This window comes from Crocuta crocuta, unplaced genomic scaffold (genome assembly GCF_008692635.1).
Source record: "Crocuta crocuta isolate KB4526 unplaced genomic scaffold, BGI_CrCroc_1.0 scaffold469, whole genome shotgun sequence".
Classification (NCBI taxonomy): domain Eukaryota; kingdom Metazoa; phylum Chordata; class Mammalia; order Carnivora; family Hyaenidae; genus Crocuta; species Crocuta crocuta.
In genome coordinates this window covers 532,999-552,375 of record NW_027531907.1, presented here as the reverse complement: position 1 = coordinate 552,375, position 19,377 = coordinate 532,999, and the positions used below count along the sequence as shown (strand labels likewise).

General features: G+C 38.8%; 1 protein-coding gene across 4 annotated transcripts in view; it reads left to right on the top strand.

The window, feature by feature from the left end:
- HERC2 (HECT and RLD domain containing E3 ubiquitin protein ligase 2) overlaps positions 1–19,377 on the top strand; it is a 273,851-nt gene that overhangs the window by 133,262 nt on the left and 121,212 nt on the right. For all 4 annotated transcript variants that reach the window (XM_077774615.1, XM_077774617.1, XM_077774614.1 and 1 more), the window contains 9 exons: positions 229–361; positions 461–588; positions 671–866; positions 3,271–3,404; positions 3,958–4,131; positions 4,210–4,346; positions 4,465–4,616; positions 5,541–5,732; positions 16,810–16,997. In XM_077774615.1, the coding sequence (XP_077630741.1) occupies positions 229–361; positions 461–588; positions 671–866; positions 3,271–3,404; positions 3,958–4,131; positions 4,210–4,346; positions 4,465–4,616; positions 5,541–5,732; positions 16,810–16,997 (1,434 nt within the window). The remainder of the gene's footprint in view (positions 1–228; positions 362–460; positions 589–670; positions 867–3,270; positions 3,405–3,957; positions 4,132–4,209; positions 4,347–4,464; positions 4,617–5,540; positions 5,733–16,809; positions 16,998–19,377) is intronic.

Genomic DNA, 19,377 nt, shown 5'->3' with positions numbered 1-19,377 from the left:
TTCTCTCTCTCCCTCTCCCTCTGCGCCCTGCCCCCCTACTGTGCTCATGTGCAGCACACGCACACTGTCTTTAAAAAAAAAAAAGAGGCTGGTTTAGTTCAATAAGTCAATGGATGTTTTAGAAGCATTGCTGATTGCAAGTACATCATAAATTATGGCATGTAGTTTGGAATTTATGAGGGCATGTTAGGTGTCTCTGAAGTTACCCTCCAGCTGTTTCTGTTACAGGACTTTCTGTGTCAAATAGAAAGGTACTGTAGGCAGTGCCACTTGACCACACCAATCACTTTTCCTCCTGAGCACCCTGTGGAAGAGGTTGGCCGCTTACTGTTATGTTGCCTTTTAAAGCATGAAGATTTAGGTATGAAGCTTGACTTTTTAGCTATACTATGAATTTTTCAGCTGACATGCAATGTGCATTCATTCTTACCCTGCCCTTTTTTAAAAATGTATTTTACAGGTCATGTGGCATTATCTTTAGTTCACGTGGGAACACTTGGTATCGAGCAAGTAAAGCACAGAACATTGCCTAAATCAGTAGTGGATGTTTGTAGAGTTGTTTACCAAGCAAAATGCTCACTCATTAAGGTAACTACATTTTTATCCTTTCTTTTGTACTTTGCAGATAGTTGGTGAAATATTTGTTGTCTTTTCATATTTAACTTTGTAGACGCATCAAGAACAGGGTCGTTCTTACAAGGAAGTCTGTGCTCCAGTTATTGAACGTTTGAGATTCCTCTTTAATGAACTGAGACCTGCAGTTTGTAATGATCTCTCTATAATGTCCAAGTTTAAACTGTTAAGTTCTTTGCCCCGTTGGAGGAGGATAGCTCAGAAGATAATTCGAGAACGAAGGAAAAAGAGAGGTAAGAATGTAAAAGATGGGAGAATGCTGTCAGAGTGTGTCCTTTTCCCCAGAATATTTGAGTCTATGATTTGAGTGAAGCTGTTCACTACTGCTCAGTATAGGTGGATTTCCACAGCTGCCATAATGTTTGCTAGTGTATTTATGATTAAATATATAAATCCCACTTATTTTTCTAAGACATTAGATAATGATGCAACTTTGGGATTAAGTATGTTATGATTTGGTAACTACTAAATTGATACTCTAAAAGGTAAATACTATAAACTTTATTAAATTGATGGGGGAGAGAAAGTGTTATGTTTTTTTTTTCTTATCATTTGTCCTGGTAAATGAGATACATGGGAATGTTTAATCTTTCAGTTAATCTTGCCATTATTGTAAAGAAATATTTTTCTTTGAAAATATTGAGTATTCTGATACATGGAGAATTGTTATAAAAGGAACTAAAGGAATTATTAGTATTTTCAGGAAGCAACTGTTTAGGGATATGGAGAATTTTTACATTAAATGAGCAAAATTTGAGTGAAAATACATTTAAAAAACTTTGGAATCTGGTTAATTATGATTATAAACACATTCTGCAGAAATTTCTGATTATATTCTTATGAATTATACTAATTTATTCACACATCAGCTTATTAATATTACTGAGCTTTTGATGGACATTATGAACAATGATGTCATAAAAGACTAACTTTGTGTTAGAAGCCATCTTGAATTCATTGTTCTTGAGCAAACTCTTAACCACAACAATTTGCCTGAATCCTACAGATGCTCTGGATCAAGAAATCATAGTAGGAATGCTTCTGAGATCCCTTTAACCTAGGTAGCCAGGAAATTCATAGTAGAGGCACAGGCTTGGGAGACCACCATCTCAGCTTGAGGGAGAAGGATGCCCTCACCACCTGGCCATCTCCTCCGTGGATTCTGAGTTTCTTGTTGTGGGTTTAAATATTTAGTCATGTGATGTTTGAAGCTGATTTTGTTTTTATTTTATGTTATATCGAGTAACATAAATGATTATTATTATTGGTGCTGTGTTAGGCTCACCAAAAGCACCCTTAAATTTGATGATTCACTGGTATAGCTCCTTAGGACTCAGAAGGGCTGTTAACACTCATAGTTACAGTTTATTACTGTGAAAGGATACAGATTAAAATTAGCAAAAGGAAAGGCAAATTGAGGGAAATCCAAAAGGATACTAGGCCTAAGCTTCCAGTCCCTCCCAGTGTAGCTGCACAGGGCCATGCTTAGTTCTCTCAGCACAGATGTGTGACAGCATGTGTGAAGGGTTGTGAGCCAGGATGCTCACCTGAGCCTTGGTGTCCAGGATTATTATTAGGGGTTGCTCACATAGACATATGGGGTCTGCATGGTTGCTGTCAGTTACTTAGACTCCAGCTTCCACAGTAGAAACAGGTGATAACCGTAAGTCACATTCTTAGCATAAACTATCTTGTCAAACTGGAAAACATGGCCTTAGACCTCAGGCATACAGAACCATTTTTTTAGGCAGAACATGCCAAGGACTTGAATCTCAGTTCACAGCAGATGGCCTAGTGCTCAAAGGACAGTCTTTCTTGGGAATTTGAGAGTTTGGGTAACTCAGACCTGCTGTGTTAGTGTTTACTGCCCAGGTGTATTATTAATTATATTCTTTATTATGTTATTTGCTGAGAAGAAATAAACTAAAAATCTTGAAAGGGAGCAAAAATATGGAAGCAACACCACATATCACATTGCAAATTCAATAGAAATTTCCCAAGTTATAAAGACTAACATAGTAAAAGGCACCACTTAATTCAGTTCAGTTGCATACTGCTGACAGATTCATTGCACTGGTCCAGAGTGGGTAAGCTGGGGACAGATGTACCTGCTGCTTGCTGTCTCAGTGTTGACCATGAGCTAAAACTGGGTTTTGAATTTTAAAATTACTTTTTAAAAAATCAAAAGAAGAATAATATGTTTCACATACGCAAATTATATGAAGTTTGAATTCCAGTATCTATAAACAAAGTAATCTGCTTTTCAGACTGCAACAGCAGAATAGAGTATTTGCAGTAGACTAAATGGCCTGCAAAGACTAAAATATTTACCATCTATCTGGCCCTTTAAGAAAAAGTTTGCTGACTCCTGGGCTTTTCTTTCTGTAGGACCATCGTAGCACCCTCACCGTCTTTCTGTACATGATGTGGAGTAGCGGAGTGTTATTATTAAATGTTAATGTGAGAATAATCATGATAGTTTTTACTTTTGTAGCTTAAGGATTTCAGTTGACAGTGGTATTTACATGTTTGAATAAAATATTTAGGTCCTTTACCTTCATGCAAATTTAATATTTCTTATTTTAAAGTTGTATATAAGTAAATTAATTTTATAATGAAGCATGTTTTTAATCATAGTTCCTAAGAAGCCAGAATCTACAGATGATGAAGAAAAAATTGAAAATGAAGAGAGTGATTTAGAAGAAGCTTGCATTTTGCCTCATAGTCCTATAAATGTGGATAAAAGACCCATTACAATTAAATCACCTAAGGTGAAGTATTTTCTGATTCTGAAGCTGGCTGAACAGAAACACAGCATATAGCAAAGGAACCCATAAGTATTGTCATTTTGTCCTTGAGCATCTATAGGATAGAGTGTAATGGGTTACTAAAATATGGGTGACAGCCCCAGGCATGCCTAACACATTTGATTTATGGTGAGATTGATAGCTGGAGAAGTGTTCCCTTTTACTTTTAGTAGTACTTTGTAGTCATAGTATAATGTATCATTATTCATTTGCCATTCATTCATTGAATGTATACTTTGCTCTAGAAACTGTCCTTCTTTCTTAGGCTCTTAAGGCCTATGATAATTTAACTTTGTATACCATGTTAGTCTGTTCCAAAGTACATAAGTATAGAAATTATAAATTCATTTATAAGCCTCTTTATGGCATAGTTATTTTTTCCATAAATCAATAATTTAATGTATTTTACCAACTTAAACCTACTTGCATTTATTTATATTTTATTTGAGTAACTGTTTAGAGCATATGTTAATATCAGTAAGGCACACTAATGGTGACAATGGTTTTCCTTTGTCAGGATAAATGGCAGCCATTGTTGAGTACAGTTACAGGTGTTCACAAATACAAGTGGTTGAAGCAGAATGTTCAGGGTCTTTATCCACAGTCTGCGCTCCTCAGTACAATTGCTGAATTTGCCCTTAAGGAAGAGCCAGTGGACGTGGAAAAAATGAGAAAGTGCCTACTAAAACAGGTAAAATTTGCTAAAAACATTCTTCTCTGCATTGGATGATCTACACAACACTTAACTGTATGCATTCATATTTTGCAGTTGGAGAGAGCAGAGGTTCGTCTGGAAGGGATAGATACAATTTTAAAATTGGCAACAAAAAATTTCTTACTTCCATCTGTGCAGTATGCTATGTTTTGTGGATGGCAAAGACTTATTCCTGAGGGGATTGATATAGGGTAAAATTTTATTATAACGCTTTTCTTAATAAGGGAAACTATGGCAACAAGTGATTATTTTATTGAAATTAAAAGTCTGGAAATATGCTAAGTAAAATTCTTTATCTTTGTTTGAAAGGGAACCTCTTACAGATTGCTTAAAGGATGTTGATTTGATCCCACCTTTTAATCGGATGCTGCTCGAAGTAACTTTTGGCAAGCTATATGCTTGGGCTGTTCAGAATATTCGAAATGTTTTGATGGATGCAAATGCAAAATTTAAAGAGCTTGGTGAGTCAAATCTGATGCTTAAAAGGATGTATTAAGATTACTGTTGACGTATGGTCAGTGATCACATTAGCAATTTTATAGTTTGGCTCTTAATTATATGTTGTGGAAACTTGCAAATGCTGATTTTTTGTTCTTTGAGAATACTTTAATAACTTTGTACATTAGAATGAGACTCTTTTTTAAATTATTTATTTATATACATGTATAAATATATTTATCTTTTTATTTTTTAGATAGAACATGTGCTCACCTCTGTGTGTGTGCAGGGGCAGAGGGCAGAGGGAGAGGGAGAGAGAGAATCTTAAGCAGACCCCCATGCCCAGTGTGGAGCCCCAACTCAGGGCTTGATCTCATGGCTGTGAGATCATGACCTGAGCTGAAATCAGAAGTTGGATGCTTAACTGACTGAGCCACGCAGGTGCCCCTAGAATAATAACCTAAGCTGCTTTAAGGCTTCTCAAATTTTAAATGGAACTTTCAAAATTCAGAAGACATAATTTTGTAGTGTCTTAATACTAAGCTTTTACATTTTAATATTTTCATGTGTATCACTAACACCATATACCCTAAATTGTATATCCTTTATTAATACTTAATTTCATGGGTAGTTTGAGCACCTACAAAGAAATGCTAGGATTGATTTTGTGGAAAAAAAGGTGAAATATGACTGTTGTATATGAAATGAAATGAGTAAGCCACCAGGGATATTTAGAGGAGCTGTGTGATAAGTTTTGCAAACAAATGGAAATAGTTAAATATGGATTGATGGTGGTAGGATTATTGCAAAGCAATGCACAGCTGCCTGATGTTTATAGTCTTTGGAAACTTATTGAAAACCATAGTTTTTTAAAAATTGCCACTGCTTTCTGCATCTGTACTTATATCCACGTGCAAGAAATGTATGTGGGTGCTAATGCCATTTAGGTATCCAGCCCGTCCCTCTACAAACCATTACCAACGAGAACCCATCAGGACCAAGCCTGGGGACGACCCCACAAGCTCGCTTTCTCCTGGTGATGCTCAGCATGCTCACCCTGCAACATGGTGCAAACAACCTGAACCTCCTGCTGAACTCTGGCATGCTTGCCCTGACACAGACAGCACTTCGGCTGATTGGTAGGTTGGCACTAGTCATTTATGAAGATGTCAAGGTTTTGCCTTCATCTTTTGTTTTTCTCTCTTTACAAATTTTTTTTATTATGGTAAAATGAAAATAACATAAAATGTACCATTTTAACAACTTTATAATTCATTAGCATTAAGCATATGCACAATGTTGAACAAGCATTACCAGTATCTAATTACATAACTTTTTTCTCACTTCAACTGCAAAGCCATGCTCATTTAGTGGCACCTCCTGATTTCCCACTCCCCCAGCTTTTGGCAACAACAAATCTGCTCTATGCTCTGTGGATTTTCCTATTCTGAATATTTCACATAAATACAATTTTTATGTTTCATATAATTTTTAGCCTACTGTATCTGGCTTATTTCACTTAGGATGTTTCAGTACTTCATTTCTTTTTTATGGTTAAAATATATTATATGAATGTACTACATTTTATTTATTCTTTTATCCATGGTTGGATATTTGGCTTGTTTCTACCTTTTGGCCATTGTGAGTAATGCCGCTAGGAACATTTGTGTACAAGTTTTTGTTTGAACACCTGTTTCCATTCCTTTTGTTATATACCTGGAAGAGTGGAAGGGTCTTATGGAAATCCTATGTTTAAACTGCTAAGGAACCTCTAGTCTTCTCCCTAGCACTGCATCATTTTCCATTCCCCTTCAACAGTGGACTGGGCTTCTAGTTTCTCCATATCCTCACCAACACTAGTTATTCTCTGGATGGATTGAGGCCCTCCAAGTCGGTATGAAGTCATATCTCATTGTGGTTTGATTTACATTTTGCTAATGTAAGGGCATTGAGCATTGTTACACGTGTTTGTGGGCCATTTGTGTATCTTTCTTGGATAATTTTTTTTTTCATTTTTAAAAAAGTATTTTTTTCTTGTGTGTCAGTTTTGATTTACTTCTTTAAAAAATTTTTTTTAATGTTTATTTATTTTTGAGAGAGAGAGAGACAGCACAAGCAGCGGAAGGGCAGAGAGAGAGGGAGACACAGAATGTGGAGCAGGCTCCAGGGTCTGAGCTGTCAGCACAGAGCCTGAGGTGGGTCTCGAACTCAAGGGCTGTGAGATCGTGACCTGAGCTGAAGTTGGACACTTACCTGACTGAGTCACCCAGGAGCCCCATACTTTTGCCTATTTTTAAATTGAGTTATTTGTCTTTGTGTTTTTGAGTTGTAGGAGTCCTTTACATATTCTGGATGCTAGACCATTATTGGTTATATGATTTGAAGATATTTCTTCCCACTCTGTGGGTCATTTACACTGATGCACAGAAATTTTAAATTTTTGTGGAGTCCAATTTGTCTGTTTTTCTTTTGTTTTTGATGTAATGTTCAAGAAACCATTGCCAGATTCCAGGGCATGAGGATTACTGTGTTTTCTTTTTTTAAGTTTTATCAGTTTTACTTCTTACATTTAAGTCTTTGTAGGCAATTCTTAATACAGTGTGAGGTACGAACTCCTTTTACTTTTTTTGGTTATCCAGTTGTCCCAGTACTGTTATGTTTGAAAGATACTTCTTTTCTCAACGTCTTGGTCCCCTTGTCAAAAACCATCTGACTATAGATATGGTAGTTTATTTCTAGGCTCTCTATTTTGTTGGTCTGTATGTCTTTCATTATGCCAAGTACCACTTTGCTGTGAACACCAGCTTTATGGTTAGTTTTGAAACCAAAAAGTCATTTTCCAAGTTTGTTTTTTTTCTCAAGATTATTTTGGCTATTTCTGATCCTTAGCATTTCCATATGAATTTCAGGGCTGGCTTTTCCATGTCTGCAAAAAATAGCTATTGAGATTTTCCAGAGGTTGTATTGAATTTGTAGATTGTATTAGGGAGTATTGTCATTTTAACCAATATTAAGTCTTTCTTTCCATGACATGGAATGGCTTTATGTTTATTTAGGTCTTCTTTCATTTCTTTGAACTGTATTTTGTAGTTTTATTGTTATAGGGTAATGCTAGCCTCATAGAGTGAGTTAGGAAGTATTGCCTCCCTTTTTTTTGGAGAGTTAGAGAATTGGTATTAATTCTTTAAATGTTTGGTAGAATTCATCAGTTAAGCCATCTGGCTCTGGGTTTTTCGTTGTTGAGAGGTTTTGATTACTGATTCAATCTCTTTAGTTATTCTAGGTCTATTCACATTTTCTCTTCTTAGTTTGGATCATTTGTGTGTTTCTAGGAATTTATCCATTTCATCTAGGTTAGCTAATTTGTTGTTGTATAGTTTTCATATACTCTCATCATTCTTTTTATTTCTGTAGAATCATTAGTAATGTCCACAATTTCATTTCTGGTTTTAGTTATTTGCATCTTGTCTCTTTTTTCTTAATCTATCTAAAAGTTTGTCATTTTGCTGATATTTTCCAAAAAACTGACTTGTGTTGATTCTGTTGTTTTTTAATTCTCTATCTATGCTCTGGTTTTTATTATTTTCTTCTTTCTACTATGGGTTTATTGTGTTCTTATTTTTCTAGTTCCTCCAGGTGTACAGTTAAGTTACTGACTTGAGATTCTTCTTCATTTTTTTTTAAAGTTTATTTATTTTGAGAGAGTGTGTGTGCATGAGTGGAGGAGAAGGGGAGGAGAGAGAGAGAGAGAGAGAGAGAGAAAATCACAAACAGGCTCTGCACTGTTAGTGTAGAGCCAAGCCTGGTGCTTGAACTCACAAATCGTGAGATCATGACTGGAGCTGAAATCAAGAGTTGGATGTTTGGGGTGCCTGGGTGGCTTAGTCGGTTAACCGTCTGACTTCAGCTCAGGTCATGATCTCATGGTTCGTGGGTTCGAGCCCCATGTTGGGTTCTGTGCTGACAGCTCATACCCTGGAGGCTGCCTCGGATTCTNAAATAAAACTAAAAAAAAAAAAAAAGTCGGATGTTTAACCCACCAAGCAACTCATGGGGCCCCTCTTCTTTTTTTAATGTATGCATTTATAGATAATAATTTCTCTAATAGCACTGCTTTTTCTGCATCCCATCAGTTTTGGTATGTTGTGTTTGGTTTTTTTGTTTCTTTTTTCATTTGTTTTTAATTTAAATTTTAGCTACTTGGCATACAGTGCAATATTGGTTTCAAAAGTAGAATTCAGTGATTCGTTACTTACATACAACATCCAGTGTTCATCACAAGTGCCCTCGTTACTACCCATTACCCATCTAGCCCATCTCCAACCCACCCTCCTCCATTAACTCTCAGTTTGTTCTCTGTCATTAAGAGTCTCTGCGGTTTGTTTCCCTCTCTTTTCTTCCCCTCCCTTCCCATATGTTCATCTGTTTTGTATCTTAAATTCCAATTATGAGTGAAATCATAAGGTATTTGTCTTTCTCTGATATACATACTTCACTTAGCATAATGTATTTTAGCTCCATCACATTGCNCTATGCATCAGCATTTCTGTATCTCTTGGGTAAATTCCTAGCAGTGCTATTGCTGTACCCCAGCTTCTTTATCCATTCATCAGTTAATGGACATTTGGGCCTTCTCCAGTGTTTGGCTATTGCTGACAATGCTGCTATCTGTATTTTTCTGTCCTTTGGGTAAATAACAGTGCAGTTGCTGGATTATTAAAGTACTTCTATTTTTAGCTTTTTGAGGAACTGCCATACTGTTTTCCAGAGTTATTGCACCAGTTTATATTCTCACCAGCGGTGCAAGAGGATTCCCTTTTCTCCTCATCCTTACCAACACCTGTTGTTCAGACATAACGACAGGTGTGAGGTGGTATCTCATCATTGTTTTGATTTGTATTTCCCTGATGATGAGTAACGTTGAGCATTTTTTTCATGTTTCTGTTAGCCATCTGGATGTTTTTGGAGAAGTCTATTCATGTCTTTGCCCATTTCTTAACTGGGTTATTTGTCTTTTGTGTGTTGAGTTTGATAAATTCTTTATAGATTCTGGGTACTAACAGAATTTCTTTCATGATTTTTTTTACTTTGAGTGGTTAAGTGTTTATAATTAAATTTCCATATACTTGTAAAATTTTGTTTTCTTTTGTTGTTTCCAGTTACATTCTGTAGTTGGAGAAGATAATTTGTATGATTATAGTTTATTTCAATTATTGAGACTTGTGGTCTAGTATACCAGCTATCCTGGAGAATGTACCATGTACCCTTGAGAAGATTGTATATCATGCTTTTTTTCAGTTCTGTGTATACATGTGTCTGTTAGATTTGCCTGGTTTCTAATGTTTTTTGTGTGAACTGTGAAATACTGCAGGGCCAGTGTTCTAAGTCCAAGTGAAAAAGTAAGACTTTCTTCAGCTGTTTGTGCTTGTCAATCTTTGTGCCCGTGTATCCCATTCAAAACTATGCATCAGGCTAGAAAAAAAATCAGCCTCTATGAGTCAGGCATCTGAATTCATTTTTTTTTTTTTTTAATTTTTTACATATATAGTTCATTGTCAAGTTGGTTTCCATATAACACCCAGTGCTCATACCCACAAGCGTGCTCTTCCATGCCCATCTCCCCCCTCGGCCCCCCCACATCCATCAGTCCTCAGTTTGTTCTCATCATTCAAGAGTCTCTCATGGTTTGCCTCTCTCCCTCTCCCCCACCATTTCCCCACTTCTTCTCTCCCATGGTCCTCCATTAAGTTCCTCTTTTCCACCTATACGTGCAAACATACGGTATTTGTCCTTTTCTGCTGACTTATTTCGCTCAGCACAACNTGTTGCTCTGCCTCTAGTTCCTTTAGGTGAGCTGTTAGATTTTTGACTTGCGCTTTTTCTAATCTCTTGAAATAGGCCTGGAGAGCAATGTACTTTCCTCTTAGGACTGCCTTTGCCGCATCCCATAGAGTTTGGATTGTTGTGCTTTTATTTTCATTTGTTTCCATATATTTTTAAATTTCTTCTCTTGTTGCCTGATTGGCCCATTCATTCTTTAGTAGTGTGTTCTTTAACCTCCATGTTTTTGGAGGTTTTCCTGACTTCTTCCTGTGATTGATTTCAAGTGTCAAAGTATTATGATCTGAGAGTGTGCATGGTGTGATCTCAATTCTTTTATATTTATTGAGGGCTGCTTTATGTCCCAGTATGTGATCTATCTTAGACAATGTGCCTTGCACGCTTGAGAAGAAAGTGAATTCCATGGCCTCGGGATGTAGAGTTCTAAATATATCTGTCAAGCCCATCTGGTCCAATGTGTCTTTCTAGTCCATTATTTCTTTAGTGATTTTCTGTCTGGTTGACCTATCCATTTTTGTAAGCGGAGTATTAAAGTCCCCTGCTATTAGCACATTCTTATCTATAAGATTGTTTCTGTTTGTGATTAATTGTTTTAAATATTTAGGTGCTCCCATATTCGGTGCGTAGACATTTATGATTGTTAGTTCACCTGATGGATAGACCCTGTAATTATTATGTAATGCCCTTCTTCATCTCTTGTTATCGTCTTTACTTTAAATTCTAGTTTGTCTGATAAAAGTATAGCTACTCTAGCTTTCTTGATTTCCAGTAGCATGACATATATTGCTCCATCCCCTTGCTTTTAATCTGAAGGTATCTTCCAGATTAAAATGCGTTTCTTGTAGACAGCATATAGATGGATTTTGTTTTTTTATCCATTCTGCCACCCTGTGTCTTGATTGGAGCATTTAGCCCATTTACCTTCAGTGTTATTATTGAAATACTGGGTTTAGAGTCTTTGTCCTTTGTGGGGTTCATGTTTGTGGTGGTGTCTCTGGTATCTTTGTTCCTTGCAGCATTTCCTTCCTAGCACCCCTCAGGATTTCTTGTAGGGCTGGCTTAGTGCTGACAAATTCTTTCAATTTCTGTTTATTGGAAAGACTTTTATCTCTCCTCCTATTTTGAATGACAGACTTGCTGGATAGAGGATTCTTGGCTGCATACTTTTTCTGTTCATCACATTGAAGATCTCCTGCCAGTCCGTTGTGGCCTACCAAGTTTCAGTAGATAGGTCTGTCACCACTCTGATAGGTCTCCCTTTATATGTTAAGGCCCTTTTCTCCCTAGCTGCTTTCAATATTCTCTTTGTCCTTATATTTTGCCATTTTTACTATGATATGCTGTGCAGAAGATCGATTCAAATTATGTCTGAAGGGAGTCCTCTGTGCCTCTTGTATTTCACCGTTAATTTCCTTCCCCGGTTTGGGGGAGTTCTCTGCTATAATTTGTTCCAGGACTCCTTCAGCACCTTTCCCTCTCTCTTCATCTTCTGGGATTCCTATGGTACGTATATTGTTGCGTTTGACCTTATCGCTGAGCTCTCAAACTCCTTTTTCATGTTCCTGGATCATTTTGTCTCCTTTTTTCTTAGTTTCCTCTTTTTCTATAATGGTGTCTTCTAAATCACTTATTCTCCTTTCTTCCTCTTCAATCCGTGCATTGGACGCGTACAGTTTATTATGTATCTCATTTATCGCATCATTTAATTTATCATGCGTATTTTTATGCTCCATGTTGTTTGTAGCCATAGTTTATTTGATGTCCCCTATGGTTTTTTCAAGCCCAGCTATTAATTTTGTGATTATTGTTCTAAAATCCTGTTCAGTTATGCTGCTTATATCTGTTTTGAGCAGTTCATTAGCTGTCAATTCTTCTTGGACTTTCTTTGTAGGAGAGTTCTTTCGTTTCATCATTTAGTTAGCTTTCTGTCTCTTGTTAGTTTTAAAGACTTGTTATGCTCTCTGCACCTGTGAGCACTGCTGTACCCAAGAAGACTCTTTGACTGACTTTCAGAGAGTGTTTTTTGAATGGTATCTCTTGGTCTCTCTTGTTGAGACACTGGTTGTTTTATTTTCCTACTCGTAGTGATATTGGGACTCTCTACCATGTGTACTTTGGCTTGTTTCTTGAGATAGCCCTGGAGAAGAAAACAGACAGACAAACACACAGGGAGCAGAGGCACACAAACGCACAGACAAATCCAACAAACATGGAAACCGAGATGGAAAACGAAAGAGTTAAAAGAAGGAAGAGGGAAGCCGAATAATAGAAATAAAAAATACATAAAAAGGTCAAAAAGAAGAAAAGAAAAGGAAAAAAGAAAACTAATGGACAAAAAACGGTAAAGCATATAACCAGTTGGATTTCCCAGCTACAATTAAATAGCTGGGTGTATGTAGTGCTGGTTGAGTAGCATAGAAAAAGAGACAGAAGACAGGGAGGGGATGAGTCAAAAGGAAATAAAATGAACAGGCAGAAGGGATAAGAAGCTTTTTTCAAGGAGCTAAAGGGTGGAATATGGTTGGATAGGTGAGAGAAGGACGCTGTTGTTATCCAGAGAAACTGTATAGTCTAATTACTCCGGAGAGAAAGAGATGAAAAGGTCAGTATGTGTAGAATTTACATCTATAGAATGGACTAAATGTGACTGATAAGCAAGCCAGTGATCAGAGTTAACAGGTCAGTGTTCGGTGGCGGGGGAGGCATCTCTCAAGCAGGGATGGGCGTGGTGTGATCCAGTGCGTCAGGTTGGAGTTCTGCCTTTGCAGTTGTGGGGAGGAGAGTGGCAGCGCTCCAGTCCCTTCTTGAACCAAGCGTTGCACCTCGCTTTTTTGGGTGTTTAAACTCCCTGTACCGGGGGTGCAACCAAAGAGGGTCACGCTCTTTAACCCAGGCCAGGCCTTGTTTCCAAATCACAGTCCACGTGCCCCACTGAAATTGCAGTAGACACAACCTCGCAGGTGATCTCCTCAGGGCAATTCCAAGCCTCTTGCCTAGTTCTGTGGATGGAGCCAGAATCACCGCTCCCTTTTCCTCCAGGTCAGGTTGGCGAGCAAGGATGGGGGTTTGCCTCGAGGGGGCGCGCCCGGCCCACTGGAGAGCAGGAAACCGGGTCCCTCCGTGTCTCGTCACTAGTAACACGAACTCACGGGCAAATCTCCCAGCTTTAAGCCCTTCGCCTTCTCTCTAAGTGTCCAGCCAACTAGGAGCATAGAGGCCCAGTACGCACGCAACTCCTCCCGGGGTTGCTAGCCAGGAGTACAAAGGAGCGATGGTGTGCGGCCTCTCAAGGGGTCCAGCCAGCTTGGAGCACAATGGAGTGGTGGCGTGTGGCTCCTCCAGGGGTCCAGCCATCCAGGACCATAAAGGAGCGGTGGCGCGTGGTCCCTCCAGGACAAGTTGGCGTACAGGGATTTGGCACGCACGGTCCTTCTGTGCCGCGAGCGGAGGTTTGTCTGTTCCCCAGCAGAAGGGACCATGTCTTGAGTAGTTTCAGCCTCTCTCTTTCCCCTCTCACTCCCCACAGAGGGGGATCGCCCCCGTCCCTTTGAGTCTCTGATCCCAGCCCAGTTTTATCTTTCCCAGTTCGCACTCACGTTAGAAGGCTTTCTCAGTGGATTCCGCGTCCTTTTTCTCCCAATCTCTTGGGTTCTGTAAGGTTTCATATGGCTTCAGATCTTTTCCGTGTGAGATATGGCGAGTCTCATGCATCTGATTTCTTAAGACCTCATGAACAAGTAAAAAATGCTTTAACAAAGTCTCAAATGTGTATTTCCTTCTAGAAATTGTCAGTCCTTTTATATCATCTCCCTTTTTTTCAGAGGATCCCAGTAGGTAAAAGTCATAGCACAAATTATTAATTATGGGGTAGGGTTAGGGTTTGTTTAGAGTTTAAATTTTGTTTAAATTTCAACCTGTCTCCTTGCTGCAGAAAGCAAGGGAGTTGTGTCCCATGAATATATATTTACTGCTTTCCTTGATCAGGATGATTTTTCTTTCATATCAGATATTATAAGCAGGGTACCTGAGTGGCTCAATTGTTTGAGTATCTGACTTTGGCTCAGGTCCTGATCTCTCAGTTCATGGGTTCAAGCCCCGCAATGGGCTCTGTGCCAACAGCTCAGAGTCTGGAGCCTGCTTTGGATTCTGTGTTCCCTCTCTCTCTGCCCCTCCCTCGCTCATGCTCTTTCTCTCCTTCTCCCTCAAAAATAAATAAAAACATTAAGAAACAAATTATAAGCATGTAATATTTTATCTTGATTTTATATATGCGTCTAGATATAATAGCCACAAAATATAAAAGCACTTAAAGAAAATACCCCTTTTGTTCTTATTGCAAATGTATTCAAATCCTTTGCAGTAAATTTGGCATTTACAGAGTTAACATAATAGCTGCCAGGGGCCCTCCTACCTGGAATGCAACAGATGCACTTGTTGGGGCCTCACTTAGGCACCATTAAGTTGGGCAGAAGAAAAGAATATTTGTTTCCTCTAGAAAATCTGGGGGAAAGCTTTACTTTATCCAAAGATAAAGACTCCAGCTCTAGGAATTGAATAACCTTTTTTTTCTCCCATTTGAAGGAGAGAGGATCACAAACTGTACGTTTTTGACCCACCCAAGCCCAACTTTGGGAATGTTTGGGCACCTTTTCCTTTGGAGGAAAGAACAAAGACCAAAGGAGTTACCAGGGTTGTACTTCCCCTCCCTCAAGTTAGCCATCTAGGCCAAAAGTAGCCAGGGAATCCAGCACACTGACTCCTGGGATTAAATTTACCATTGTAAAATCCATTTGTAAATTTTACTTCTTGCAGCTGGTGGTTCAGCTTCTGTGTTTTATACTATGGATGATTTCATAGCTGTCGAGGACCAAATATTCATCATGCCCCACCCCTTTATTCTTCATTTTACCAAACAATACTTTTGCAGTATTTCAGCAGGTCAAGGTTGTTCTAGAGAATCCCACTGCTGTCATCCCTATGCCAGAGTCCCTAAGACCGTGTCCACATTCAGTGCTTTGTGAGGAGACCTCATCAGACTTGGGGTATAGTTACACTGAGGGCTAAGGTTTACTACAGTGAAAGACTTGAGCAAAATTAGTGAAAGGAAGAGGCACATGGGAAAAGTATGGGAGAAACTGATGCGAGTCCTCTCCCAGTCGAGTCACACATGATGAACTTCATCCTCAGCGAAGAGCTGTGATTCTGTGTGTGAAATGTTGTCTATCTGGGAAGCTCATGAGAGACTCAGCACCTAGGGTTTGCACAGGGCAGGTGAATTAAGCACTTACTGGCATATACCCAAGATCTAGACCTTCAGAAGGAAACAGGTTTCACCAGAGACCATATTGTACAAGTAGTTTAGGTACTGTGAGGCCTCTTATCAGTTAGGGAGGGGTGGGAGCCCTCCTGAAATCTTAAGTTCCCAAAGGCCAGCTGAAGGCTACCTCGCAACCAGCCATTCCTAAGGACAGTGCTACAGGTCTGTTCTTCTTAGCTCTTTTCTGCATAGTATTATAATTAAAGTTTGTTAATTTCTCATTGTGAGACATTTAGTTGGTTATCATCTACTTTTCTATTCTAATAAAAATATGTGATGAATGGTTTTTCTAACTTAATCATTTTACTTTTTGTGGAAGAGGGGGCATAATTCCTAGATGTAGGCTAAATGTCTCTATTGATTATTTTTAATCTTTTATATCTTTTGATACTTTTTTAATTAAAATTTTTTAAAGTTTATTTATTTTGAGACAGAGAGAGAGAGAGAGAGGTAGGGAAGGGCAGAGAGATAGAGAGAGAGATTGAGAATCCAAGCAGGCTCCACACTGTCAGTGCAGAGCCCGATGTGGGGCTTGTACTCATGAACCATGAGACCATGACCTCAGCTGAAATCTGAAATTGACCTCAGAGCCAACTGAGCCACTAGGTGCCTCTCTTCTGATATGTTATATATTTGGTTCTCTATCTTTTTAAATTCTCATCAATAAATCTTTCCATGGTACTTATTACATTGATAAAGTAATTCACTAAAATATACACTACAGATTCTTTATAATTATTTTCATCAGTCCTTACCAATTTTTGAAAAAAGTGAATTAAGGGGCACCTGGGTGGCCCAGTTGGTTAAGCATCTGAGATCAGCTCAGGTCATGATCTCATGGTTCATGGGTTTGAGCCCTGCATCTAGCTCTATGCTGATAGTTCAGAGCCTGGAGCCTGCTTTGGATTCTGTGTCTCCCTGTCTCTCTGCCCTTCCCCCATGCTCTGTTTTTCTCTCTATCAAAAATGAATAAATATTTATAAAATTTTTTAAAAGTATATTATGATTAGGAAATTGTAACTACTCATTGGCTCACTACTTATTTGATGCTCTGATAGGTCCTAGTTGTGATAATGTTGAAGAGGAATTGAATGCTTCTGCCCGAGGAGCATCTGCTACAGTTTTGGAAGAGACAAGGAAAGAAACGGCTCCTGTACAGCTTCCAGTTTCAGGACCAGAACTGGCTGCTATGATGAAGATTGGAACCAGGGTCATGAGAGGAGTTGATTGGAAATGGGGTGATCAGGTACTCAGATTTGATTTTAAACACACTAGCCACATATTAGTCACCATACTTACTTGCATGCTATTAATGGGTAGAATTGGAATATATAACTATCTTTTTTTTCTGCAAGTAAACCTAGCTATTTATTTATTTGTTTATTTATTTTTTTAATAGTTTATTGTCATGTTGGTTTACATATAAAACCCTGTGCTCTGTTATGCTGAGCGAAATAAGTCAGGCAGAGAAGGACAAATATCATATGTTTACATGTATAGGAGGATTAGGAGGAACTTAACGGAGGACCATGGGGGAGAAGAAAAAGGGAAATGGTGGGGGAAAGGGAGAGAGGCAAACCATGAGAGACTCTTGAATGCTGAGAACAAACTGTGGACTGATGGATGTGGGGGGGGAGAGGGAGGAGATTGGCATGGAGGGGGGCACTTGTGGGGATGAGAACTGGGTGTTATATGGAAACAACTTGACAATAAACTATTTGTAAAAAAAATAAAAAATAAAATAAAATAAAAAAACCCACAGAAACACAGTGTTCATCCCAACAAGTGCCCTCCTCCATGCCCATCACACCACTTCCCCTCTTCCCCATCTCCATAAGCCCTCAGTTTGTTCTCAGCATTCAGGAGTCTCTCATGGTTTGCCTCCCTTCCTCTCCACAGCTATTTTTCCCCTTATTCTCCCTCAGGGTGCTCTGTTAGCTTCCTCATAATCCACCTATATGTGCAATCATATGGTATCTGTCCTTCCCTGCCTGACTTATTTTGCTTATCATGAAANGTAAAAAAAATAAAAAATAAAATAAAATAAAAAAACCCACAGAAACACAGTGTTCATCCCAACAAGTGCCCTCCTCCATGCCCATCACCCCACTTCCCCTCTTCCCCATCTCCATCAGCCCTCAGTTTGTTCTCAGCATTCAGGAGTCTCTCATGGTTTGCCTCCCTTCCTCTCCACAGCTATTTTTCCCCTTATTCTCCCTCAGGGTGCTCTGTTAGCTTCCTCATAATCCACCTATATGTGCAATCATATGGTATCTGTCCTTCCCTGCCTGACTTATTTTGCTTATCATGAAACCCTCTAGTTCCATCCATGTTGATACACGTGGCCAGATTTCATTCATTCTCATTGCCGTGTAGTATTCCATTGTATAGATAAACCATATCTTCTTGATCCATTCGTCAGTTGATGGACATTTAGGTTCTTTCCATGTTTTGGCTATTGTTGAGAGTGCTGCTATGAACATTGGGGTACATGTGCCCCTATGCATCAGCACTCCTGTATCCCTTGGGTAAATTCCTAGCAGTGCTACTGCTGGGTCATAGGGGAGTTCTGTTGTTAATGTTTTGAGGAACCTCTCTACGGTTTTCCAAAGAGGTTGCACCAACTTATATTCCCACCAACGGTGTAGGAGGAGGCCCATTTCTCTACATCCTCACCAGCATCTAGAGTCTCCTGATTTGTTCATTTTAGCCACTCTGACTGGCATGAGGTGATATCTCAGTGTGGTTTTGATTTGTATTTCCCTGATGATGAGGGACGATGAGCATCGTTTCATGAGTCTGTTGGCCATCTGGATGTCTTCTTTGGAGAAGTGTCTGTTCATATCTTCTGCCCATTTCTTCACTGGATTATTTGTTTTTTGGGTGTGGAGTTTGACGAGTTCCTTATAGGTTTTAGACACTAGCCCTTTATCTGATATGTCATTAGCAACTATCTTTTCCCATTCTGTCAGTTGCCTATTAGTTTTAATGATTGTTTCCTTTGCCGTGCAGAAGCTTTTATCTTGATGAGGTCCCAGTAGTTCCTTTTTGCATTTGATTCCTTTGCCTTTGGGGATGTGTCAAGTAAGAAATTGCTGCGGTGGAGGTAAAGGAGGTTGTTTCCTGCTTTCTCCTCTAGGGTTTTGATGGTTTCCTGTCTCACATTTAGGAATCTGAGTTTTCCATTTTGAGTTTATTTTGGTGTATTGTGTTAGAAAATGATTTAGTTTCATTCTTCTGCATGTTGTTGTCCAGTTCTCCCAGCACCATCTGTTAAAGAGGCTGTCTTTTTTCCTTTGGATACTCTTTCATGCTTTGTCAAAGATTAGTTGGCCATACATTTGTGGGTCCGATTCTGAGTTCTCTATTCTGTTCCATTGGTCTATGTGTCTGTTTTTGTGCCAATACCATACTCTCTTGATGATGACAGCTTTGTAGTAGAGGCTAAAGTCCAGGATTGTGATGCCTTCCGTTTTGGTTTTCTTCTTCAATATTACATTGGCTATTTGGGGTCTTTTGTGGTTCCATACAAATTTTAGGATAGTTTGTTCTTGTTTTGAGAAGGATGCTGGTGTAATTTTGATTGGGATTGCATTGAATGTGTAGACTGCTTTGGGTAGTAATGA